Here is an 11,194-nt window from a genome sequence, read left to right as displayed (position 1 = left end):
GCACTGAATTACAAAATTGCTGAGCAGGTAGTAATTGCAAAAATGAACACTTCTGCCTGAAAAAACCCTGTGAGTATCTGCCCCCGTCCAAGCCAGTTAACAAGAATTACGCATGAGGCCTTTTGGAATTAAAAATTTAAATTGCTTTGGGCTGTCAAGATGTGAAACATAGCTATAGGGTTATGTGGCCTAGAAATTCAAATGTACAGCATCCAATTAGGAAGGGGGGGGGAACAGTTTCAACAACATACTGCATCTTTAGAATGTTAAAATATGATCCTTCTCCCCCCCAAAAATAAAAAAAAATTACATTTTTCTATTGGCCTCAAAGCTGACATATATTCTGTGCCTCTTCTGTGCTTGTCTTGCTTCTCTTTCTGATTGGAAGTACAAGGTAAGTTAGAATAGAATTGGAAGTACAAGGTAAGTCTCCTAGAATACAGAAAAACAACAGCTTGTGCATTCATTGATGAATCACAACATTGTTATTTCAGCATTATAGAAAAGGGGAAATCAGATTTGTCTGTCAAATCTACCATATGATCCGTACTACCATCTCTAAAATCCTGCTGGCACTGTATTCTGGAGGGGGAGGGACATGGAAACTTCTATTCTTTAAAGCTGTAAAACTGTCAAACAATATTTAAACTTCAGTTGCAAAATAACTCATTCAGAAAGATGTGCCTTGTTTACATATTTTTAATACGTATGTTTTAGCCTCTCTGTACTTCCTGCTTTTTGAGTGTTAAATTTTGTCACCTTTGCATCTGCAGTTTAATTCCTTGATAACCGTATCATTTGAATTTTCACTTTTGTTTCCCTTATGATGGTAGTAAGAACAGAATTTCACTTCTTTTTTGCCCTTCCCTCTCCTTCAAATCTGCTTCCACTTTATCTGCTTCCATTTCTTCTGGGCTCTGAAATGAAGATGCACACACAATTTGAAAACACAGACACCCAAAATGTGAAGTTTACAGAAGCAAAGTGTTCCACAACAGAGATGCTGTAAACCACTGACTACAATAATATATGGAACTGGGACTATAACTGACATGAGACAGAGCCTCAATAAATTAAAAAATGGAAATAATCTAACTATAGTTGCCAGAGTTTAAAAGTCCATCTATCAGCACCCTGGACAACAGTCTTGGATACACTTCCTCTGCACAATACAAACTGTTGTCCTAGGGCATGCTTTGAAGGCACTTGAGGTTATTACTTTACAAAAGCTAAACATCATCTGGGTCTGGTTGGTGCCTTGATGGGTCAATTACTGGGAACCATGTGTACATCTCCTTGGATTCCTTGACGGAAGGAAGATGGGATATAAATGTAAGAAAATAAGATAAAAACAGATAATACTTGGGAGCAGGCCTATTGAAAAAGAACTTCAGGAACAAGTTCCTCCAAGCAGAATTCATATTTTACTGTGTATGGCTATTTCACATGAAAGTATAATCCATATTAATAAAATTCCTATCTTGCCCTCCCTCCCTCAGGAGCCCAGAGCAGCAACCAACAAAACAATGCAATTAAAAACAAAATAAAACAGTCACATATCCTTACAGCTAATAATTTCAACACTGCCAGGAACAGCATCTTACAGCTGTCAAATGCTTGGGTGAACAGGAATGTTTCTCAGTTCCTTCTGAAAGTTACTAAGAACCCAAAAATTTAGTATAATACAGTAACAGATAATACATTATTATAACAAATAAAAACACACTAAAATCAGGCAGAGACGACTGGAAACTAAACTTCAAACCAAACAAACAAAAAGAAAGCTGGACAAATAAATGGCCTGGCACTGAAATGGCTGTAACATGATTGTAACATTGGCACCAGTCATATTCCTTTCAGAAAGGAATTCCACAGATGGAGACGCCACAAAGAAGGTTTTATTCCTCACTGACACATAGCAAAGTTTACCCAACAAACACAAATGAAGAAGAGCCTCATCTCGAGATGTTAATACATGGGCAGGACTGTTCCATTTTCAGCCCACCTTCTAGATAGATAGGGGATAGCCAGCCTGGTACCATCCAGCTGTTGTTGATTCCAACTCCCATCCACTCCGGTCAGCATGGCCATTGGGGTAAGGGAAGATGAGAGATGTAGTCCACAACATCTGGCACCACATTGGCAACCCTGGGCTGGTTTTGGGCAAAAGTACAGATTGACGCAAGTTATCATTTTGCATATCTGATTGCCACATGTCATCTGTACCCTCTCTTACTCAGGACATTATCACACTTCCCCCTCCCTTTGTGGTTCTGGTATGTTGGGTTCAGCTTATCAGATCCCCTCCCAGCCCAACTTCAATCCCATATATCTCATTATAGTTTCCTAGCAGACTATATGCTAGACTGGGAGCAATGACGATGGCAGTGTCAGTGGAAATGTGTGCAAATGTGAAAGGACAGCAAGGAAACTCAGGATACCATTCTAGAAGGCACAGGTGAAGTTTCCCAGAAGCCCAAAACAGGTGAAGGGGACTATGCTGGGAATGGAGGTCAGTGGGATAAAAAAAAGGGGGGTGGCTGCATAACTACAGTACCAGGAGCTCTGAGGGATCTTTCACATAAAAAACACCATATAATCTTGATATTTCTGAGATCAGTATTATCTAGTAAAGGACAGAAATGGGTGGGATAACCTCCCATGTAGCCAAAACTCAACTGGCATCTGCATCAAATCCCAGTTACTATGTGAGAGTAACAACTGAGAAAACAGTAAGGGGTGTCCTGAGTCAGTTTGTCTAAATAACACAAGTTTAAAGAACAAATCTCAGATGTCAACACTTTTCCTTCTTATCCCAAGTGTCTCTGGGGCACAAGTGCATAGGCTCCAACACTAAACAGGTTTCGTGAGTTCTCCCCTCCTATCCACTAGCAATATACAAAGATAAAGTAATCTACATAATAAGATACCCACTCTTTAGAAATGTTCCCCATTTTCTTTTTCTTTTTTTTCATTTTTAGCAAATACGTTCATATTGGCATTGTAAATACCTGAATGCATTTTTTCTACTTTAGTATATACTTTAGTATGTGGGCTTCTTTTTCGCCAAGCTGGTATATTATATGCTGAAGTGCACCTCTCTGTAAAGAAAAATACAGTTGGATTTACATTTTCAGTGATAATTATAATCATATTCTGCCAATCTAGTTACAGAGAGAGAGTGTTTTAGCCATGATGTTACCTGACATCACATAAATCATAGATCACTTCGAAAAACATATTAACCCCAAGGGAGAATGCATTCCATTTTCAATCTGGGAACATGAACTAGATTTTGGGAGAGGGAAAGCTTAACACATATGGGTGGCAGGACCAGTAAATACTTCCTTAAAAGAAGGTGTGATTCCATTGGCTGTTTGGGACTTTTCAAATCTTTAATTAACCCAACAACTCCTCTGCCAAATTCACTAATCTTACAGAAGTGCTACTGGGACTCCAAGTATTCTTGGATGAAACCAATTATTTAGATCTAATATTCATTTTGGACTGGAACTGCTTTAATTGTCCTGGTGGTTGACTTCCATTAGGAAACAGACAGGAGAAAGATGGCTGTTGATTGTCCAGGTCCTAGCAATAGTGCTTAATAACAATGACCATGATATCTGGATTATCTGCCTGGAAAAGAACTGATAGGACATTGGACTCCAAAGATACTACAAAGTTCCATCTTATTTCCCTCGCTATTTAACATCCATGTGAAAGTTTTGGGTGAGGTAATTCAGATGATACCCAAACCTCTCACTCATCTCTTTTTTATTTATTTCTTACTGAGGTTTAATATAACAAAACAAGAAGAACTACTGCAAAATGACAAAATGTGAAACCACACAGAGAATTAACCAAACATGTTTCTGAGCATAACGTAAGGGTTAGAGCTCGCAATACTTCAAGACAAAATTTAAACTAGAGGAACTCATTGTCTGATTTTTATGACATTGTCATTACAAAATTGGCAGAGTTGGGACAGATTTATAAGGAAAAAAAACAAGCAAACAAACAAAATAAACATTAAGGAGGATAAAGACAAAAGAAGAAGAATTAGACCATCCAAACCATTCTTGCCACATCTGACAACAAATCATCTCTATTTGTATCTGAACTGAATAAAACCCCACCAAATTGCAGCAAAATCTTGTGGCTGTGCTTTTACCTTGTAATAAACATAAATTATAAGTTGTTGTTTTTTCTTCAGAAATAGCTATTGACCAGACAGAGACATTACAAACAGACAGTTTAGAAGGTTAAAAAAATCAAGTTCTTATATAAGGTAAAGGTAAAGGTACCCCTGCCTGTACGGGCCAGTTGTGTCCAACTCTAGGGTTGCACGCCCATCTCGCTTAAGAGGCCGGGGGGCAGCGCTGTCCAGAGACACTTCTGGGTCACGTGGCCAGCGTGACAAAGCTGCTCTGGTGAGCTGGCACCAGTGCAGCACACGGAAACGCCGTTTACCTTCCCGCTATAAAGCGGTAACTATTTATCTACTTGCACTTAAGAGTGCTTTCAAACTGCTAGGTGGGGAGGAGCTGGGACCGAACGACGGGAGTTCACCCCGCCGCGGGGATTCGAACCGCTGACCATACGATCGGCAAGTCCTAGGCGCTGAGGTTTTACCCACAGCGCCACCCGCGTCCCTAGTTCTTATATATAACCTTACAAATAGATGAGACTGATAGGTAAAAGAACAGTCAACAGTAAACAGTATGGTAAGCCCTGAATTTATGTGGGGGTTATGTTCCGGAGATCATGCCTATAACTAGTCAAAACACAACTGGGTGCAAGGGCAGGTGGGACTGCCAAACTCTTATCCCCTGGATGCTGACCCACATTCTGCCTCCTATTTATGCTGAATGCACACAAGTTAAATGTGCTCAAGCTGCGGGCTTATTGTACATAAAGCTACCTTAAAATCTTGAGAAAATGGGAAGGGAAACTTTTCCTTTTTCTAAAAGAAAGCAATGTTGGCCAAGAGGCGAACCTGCTGAGGGAAAGCATTCCATATTCAGGGTGCCACAACGGTAAAAGCTCTCTCTGTAAGACAGTCTTATGTTTAACTCAAATTTGGTATAACAGAACACAAACTCAATAACGCAGGCAAACTTCCATGCCAGAAGGAGGGGTCTAACAGACTATGTGCTCACCTGCAGCCAAATTCATCTTGGATTCTTTGGTTGCACCAACTTTACCATAGGTCAGATTGGGTGACCTTGCAGCTGCTGGAGAACTCAAGGAAATACTTCTCCCGCTGGCTCTCTGAGAAGGAACATAAGAAGCATTCTCAGCATTCTTGCTTTGATCATTTTGTTGGCAATACCCTTTACCTTTAGGGTTTGAAGTATGCATTGCTGCAAGAAATAATACGATAATCAATATTTTCCCCAGACTGAGTGCTGCTCAACATATAGGGCAATGGATGGGGACATGCAATACAAATACAGAGCTTGCCCCTTTTAAGAGATTGCCTCTGATGTTGAACCAGGACCAAATGAGTCAATTGGCCCCATGTGACTTTTTCAACCTACTAAAAATGGTTTCTCAAAATACCTTTTGCTGTCAACGGGAGAGGAAGGTTTTTGGGTTCCTCGGAAATCCATTTCTTTTTCTTCACTCCTTTAAAATGATGCTTCTTTATACTTTCGGAGTGACTTGTAGCTAAAGAGAAGAAAAAAACGACAACAGGATTTTGCCTCTCAGTTCTAGGGCGTTGAGAAAGGAGGAAGATTCCCAGGTTTGTTTCATGCATTCACTGAGGATTCAGTGGGGGCGGGGGGGGGGCGATCATGGTAAAGGCCAGCCTTGCTGTATTCATGACCTGGAATGTGATCCAAAAATGACTGGCAGATAGCCTTACATGCATAAGTATGGTTTTAACAATCCTCCCTTTCTCCTCCCATTTTTTGTGCAGTATAAATTGGCCATGTGTGTGTAGCACACCTAACATCTGAGCTGTTCCCTCATTTACCTGCTACTGAATCTATGTGAGGACGCAGGTGGCGCTGTGGTCTAAACCACAGAGCCTAGGGCTTGCGGATCAGAAGGTTGGTGGTTTGAATCCCTGTGACAGGGTGAGCTCCCGTTGCTTGGTCCCACTCCTGCCAACCTAGCAGTTTGAAAGCACGTCAAGTGCAAGTAGATAAATAGGTACCGCTCCAGCAGGAAGGTAAACGGTGTTTCAGTGCACTGCTCTGGTTCGCTAGAAGCGGCTTAGTCATGCTGGCCACATGACCCGGAAGCTGTATGCCGGCTCCCTCAGCCAGTAAAGCGAGATGAGCGCCGCAACCCCAGAGTCGTTCGCGACTGGACCTAGTGGTCAGGGGTCCCTTTACCTTTATCAATCTATGTGAACCAGTGCACAGATGCAACACAATATAGATTTTCTCCGTCGCCATCCCAGTCCATTTTTACGGGAGGCAGCTGGACTGAAGCAGCTGAAAAGAGCTGTCCACCCATACAGAGAGGGGACACAAAAAATAATTGCATGTATTAAAATGAGGTGGCTGACATTTTACGCAACTATATCCCTGTTGTGGAGGTCAATAATGGATCGTTTATGGTGCTTTTTCAATGGCAGCCAGGGGCACCACGGGGTATCTGTTGAAGCTCCTGCCCTACCAGGTAATGCATCACTGTGCCCTGATTCTGCTGCTGCAACCATTTGGTATTGTTGCCTGTTTTTACCTGTTGCATCCAAGTGAGTGAGAAGTGACTGGCATAATAAGAAGGGACAGCAGTCTCGGCTTACCTAGTGCGCGCGTGCACGCGCACACGCGCGCACACACACACACACACACACACACACTGGGCATTGGTGAACATTGGGCAGGGAGGGACAGGGCAAGTGAATGGACAACACCAATGAAAATGTGAGACTGTTCAATAAAGGGGACCCCCTGATTTTGCCTAGCCACCTCCCTCCCCTCCATAGAAGAACCCCCCAGTGCTTCCCCCACCTACAGAATGTCTGAATTTGAGGAAGTATCATGCTGTCAAACAAGGCTATATCCAGGTTAACACAGAAGCATCTTTGGTGGCTGTGATAATTGGCGTTATGTGAAAAGTCCAGCTGATCATTTCACACATTTAAATGTGTCATGAAACTGAGCCCGCTATCTAATACTTCTCAGCACGGTCCCCTTTTAGACTCTTGGGAAGTTTGCAATGGTTCACTGCATCATAGAACAGTAAAAATGATCACAGTAATTAATTGGATGATCCTGCCAAAGCTAAACTCTGTAACAAGCTTGTGTTGGCACCAAAGAGAATAGACAGAATAAGCTGTAGCTGGGGGTGGGGTGGGGAATGAGCCGAGTGTTAACTCTGATAAGAAAATGAAATTAACCACCAGTACAGTTGAATTCCCTGGCACAAATTATAGAAAAATCACACAGGCAGCTTGTGCAGATGCATTTTCAAACTGCAGAAAGGAAGAATCATATATCTTCCCAATTCCCCCCCTCCCCCAAAAGACGATACATGAGCTCTGAATACCTTTAATGTTCGAACACTTCAGCATGGCAAATTCTTTTTCTCCACTGAATGCTTTACTTTGTATCCCTGCAACAAATATATTTCTTTGTGGCAAATAGCAATCACCTCCTACAAAGAGAGACAAATAAATAAATAAATCACAGAACTTGCATTTGCATTTTAGTTTACACTGTCATTTGATTGTCATGTAAATCATAAGAATTTTAATAGTCAATGTACGTTTGAAGTAATTACCTCCATTTTCAAAGGCACTAAGATCAGATCGAGAGCTATAATCTAATGATGCCGTTATCTCCGTTTGCCTTTCTGCAATATTGAACTTTGATGGAACTGCAACGCCATCACCTAAAAGAGCAAGAGACAGAATCATTGAACTTACTAAACTTATTTTAATAGTGGGAAATGTCCATGGCAGAGGTATTACCATAGCATTAGTCAAACTGCTCTTTTGTTAACTTCAGCTTTCCCATCTGTAAAATGGGGATCATAATATTATAAGAATCTGATAAGGATTGCTGAGATGGCATTAGTAAAGTGTTTTGAGCACTTGGAAGATAAATAAGCCTGGTAAATAAGACACCAAAGTTATCAGCCTGCACATTTAAAACAACAAGCTATTTTATTTTAAAGATCTTCTAGCATATGGGCTGGTGGAAGATGAGCAGGGCAATCCATCTCGCCTTCCAGCAACCCATTCAATTGCCTACACGGAATTCCTAGTCAACTATGGTGACCAAGGTGTTCCAATTCATCTTTTCTGAATAGATGTGTGTGAAAAGACCATTTCTCCTTTTCTGCAGATTCATCCCTTCTCTTCTCATCGTCCTTAGAAGCACATCTTCCACTGCACATCTGTGGACATGTTTAGAGACACGCATGGTAACAAATCTCTCTCTCTCTTCCAGTTCCTTAGAAGCCACAGTTTACTGTGCCACTATACTTAGATCCCTCCTTCTTGGTCTCCCTGCCCTCCCTGTGTGAAGTCACTGAATCGCTACAGTGGTACCTCTGGTTACGAACTTAATTTGTTCTGGAGGTCTGTTCTTAAGCTGTAACCGCTCTTATCTTGAGGTGTGCTTTCGCTAATGGGGTCTGCCTCTGGTGCGCAATTTCTGTTTGCATCCTGGGGAAAAGTTCGCAACAAGGAGCAGCTACTTCCGGGTTAGCGGAGCTCATAACCTGAAGTGTTCGTAACCAGAGGTACCACTGTATTTTGTTATTCCCCAAGTAGTCTGCAGATTAAACACATCTATCCCAAGGAAATATGGCAACAGATAAGGCACAGCAGTTGACAGAAAAACACAGTTTTACAAATCAAAACGGATTATTCCTCAAGCAGCATTTTTGAGAGGGTCACTGTTAAACACCCCTCCAGAGAAAGGATAGTGACTGAAGCAGGCTTTTTAGGTTTACAGTGATTAAAGGCTTGTTCAAAATATAAAGTCACAGTGTGGTACCTCTTTAGATTCAGTGGGGTCCACTCTGATGAATCAGCAAAATAAATCAGTGAAACTAAATTTTGCCTTCCACTAAATATTTTCTGTTTAAATTGACTGGTTTAATTATTTCTTCTTTTTTGTCCAAATTACTGTTTCTCATCAGCACTTCCTAAATATTATTATTCCTGAGTTCTCATATTTTAAACATGGATTACGTGAGATATTACAGGTTCTTTTTTCCTGGCTGCTCCTTTAAAAAACCTACTGGGGTCACTAATGGCAGAATAATTTGCCCATTTACAGTGAGCAATGACTTCCATCTCTATCTAATAAAAAGAAATCATATAAAAATATACATTTTTCTCACTTTGTTAATTTCCTTTACGTGACCAGTATTGTTTGTTTTTATTTATTTTGTTGAAAACATTCCAGGGTGGTTTACAACTCAGTAAAAACAGTCCATTAAATCTGAATAAGTACAGTAAAAATAGTAACAACGAAAGTAGATGGACAGCTCTTGGGGGCATTTGTATCAATGTTCAGAGTTTGTTTGTTTGCTTGCTTTACTTAATTCAGTTGATTTTGAAATTATAGTAGCAGATTCTGATAGTTTACCCTCACATTAATCAAACAGCTTCAAATATTTAAGACAACATCAATGAGCCACTTATATTAGCACCTTACTTTTTAAAAAACAAGAACAAGACTTCAGCACATATATCACCACACCTCCTGGACCTGAAAACTCAGGACAGATAGTACCTCTGTCTTATCTGGATTCAACTCAGTTTACTGGCTCACTTCCAGCTGGCTCCAAGCACCACTTCAGCACCTGAATTGCCTCTTGATGGTATAGGGTGAAAAAGCTGAGTGCCACCCACAGGACTTCTTGGGGCACACACCACTTCCGACAGTCCTTCTTTGGGAGAACTGTCTATTTATTCCTTACTGTCTGCTTCCTGCTACTAAACTAATTTCCGATCCACAAGAGGACCTCTCCTCTTATTCCATGACTGCCAAGCTTCCTCAGGAGGCTTTAGTGAGGTACCTTATCAAAACCTTTTGAAAGTCCAAATATACTATATGTCAACCAGATCAGCACTAGCTATATTTTTGTTGACACTCTCAGAGAACTCATTAGAGTTAGTAAGTTAGTAAGACAGGACTTGTGGGACGTGGGTGGCACTGTGAATTAAACCACAGAGCCTAGGACTTGCCAATCAGAAGGTCGGCGGTTCGAATCCCCGTGACGGGGTGAGCTCCCATTGCTTGGTCCCTGCTCCTGCCAAAGTGCATGTAGATAAATAGGGACTGCTCTGGCGGGAAGGTAAACGGCGTTTCCGTGCGCTGCTCTGGTTTGCCAGAAGTGGCTTAGTCATGCTGGCCACATGACCCGGAAGCTGTACACCTGCTCCCTCGGCCTATAGAGCGAGATGAGCACGCAACCCCAGAGTCGGTCACAACTGGACCTAATGGTCAGGGGTCCCTTTACCTTTACTAAGACAGGACTTGCCCTTGCAGAACCCATGCTGGCTCTGCTTCAGCAAGGCTTGTTCTCCTATATGAAAAATAAAATAGAAGTTATATTGCTCAGGTCCTTGCCTTCTTGTAAATCTCTGCCAGTTTCCATGGTTTTCAAGAGCTCGTTCTCCAGCACCAAAGGTATGTTTTTTGTTAAGTGGTTTTCCTGAGAAGTCTGAATTCTGTAGTATTCTCCTGTTTCACCCCAAGGAAGAGAAAATGGGGGCAGTTACCAGAGTGATATCAGCTGAAAAGTGAGATAAGAGAATCAGAAACAACATTCTTACCAGATTTATAACACATTTCCTTTATTGCCTTTTCTTCTTCTATGTCTTCTGGTGTCTTAGACAGTAAATAAGAGGCATCTGTAGGGACCGAATTTCACAGAGCTTACTAAGCAAAGACCTTGCCAGATATCTTCTTGTACCGTGTAAAGCAAAACTTAACTGCAATTGCATTCACAGTACAAATTGCAATATAATTTTTTACTGGTGGGGTTCTTCAACTGGGCTGTATTCTGGAGAGTTTTTCAATATTCCGGATAAAATAATATTATTGCTTAACATTCTATTTTTTATTAATAAAAGTTTGAATCCTCAATTCAGCTGTAATTTATTTTAGGAATAATATTAAACGCAATAGGCCAACTTCTATTATCAAACAGGGTTGGTCATTTATTAAATATATTAACACTACTTTGGGATAAATATGGGTAAAAGGTAAAGTCT

The 11,194-nt window shown here is 41.0% G+C and overlaps 1 protein-coding gene across 5 annotated transcripts in view; it reads right to left on the bottom strand.

Annotated features, from left to right (window-relative positions):
* Window positions 1-683: 683 nt before the first annotated feature.
* The window catches only part of LOC309350976 (uncharacterized protein C12orf50 homolog), a 20,192-nt gene continuing 9,681 nt past the window's right edge, over window positions 684-11,194 (bottom strand). For 3 of the 5 annotated variants that reach the window (XM_081878299.1, XM_081878302.1, XM_081878300.1), the window contains 8 exons: window positions 10,754-10,831; window positions 10,548-10,661; window positions 7,741-7,851; window positions 7,507-7,614; window positions 5,563-5,670; window positions 5,160-5,363; window positions 3,012-3,101; window positions 684-917 (listed from right to left, as the gene is read on the bottom strand). In XM_081878299.1, coding sequence (XP_081734425.1) covers window positions 892-917; window positions 3,012-3,101; window positions 5,160-5,363; window positions 5,563-5,670; window positions 7,507-7,614; window positions 7,741-7,851; window positions 10,548-10,661; window positions 10,754-10,831 — 839 coding nt within the window. In that variant the 3' untranslated portion in view covers window positions 684-891. Of the gene's footprint in view, window positions 918-3,010; window positions 3,102-5,159; window positions 5,364-5,562; window positions 5,671-7,506; window positions 7,615-7,740; window positions 7,852-10,547; window positions 10,662-10,753; window positions 10,832-11,194 lie in introns of those variants that run through there. The other 2 variants (XM_081878301.1, XM_081878303.1) reach the window with 2 other exon arrangements.

This window comes from Podarcis erhardii (genome assembly GCF_964252035.2).
Source record: "Podarcis erhardii genome assembly, chromosome: 10".
Classification (NCBI taxonomy): Eukaryota; Metazoa; Chordata; class Lepidosauria; order Squamata; family Lacertidae; genus Podarcis; species Podarcis erhardii.
Note: the sequence above shows the minus strand (reverse complement) of the source record. Positions and strands in the feature narration are given on the sequence as shown.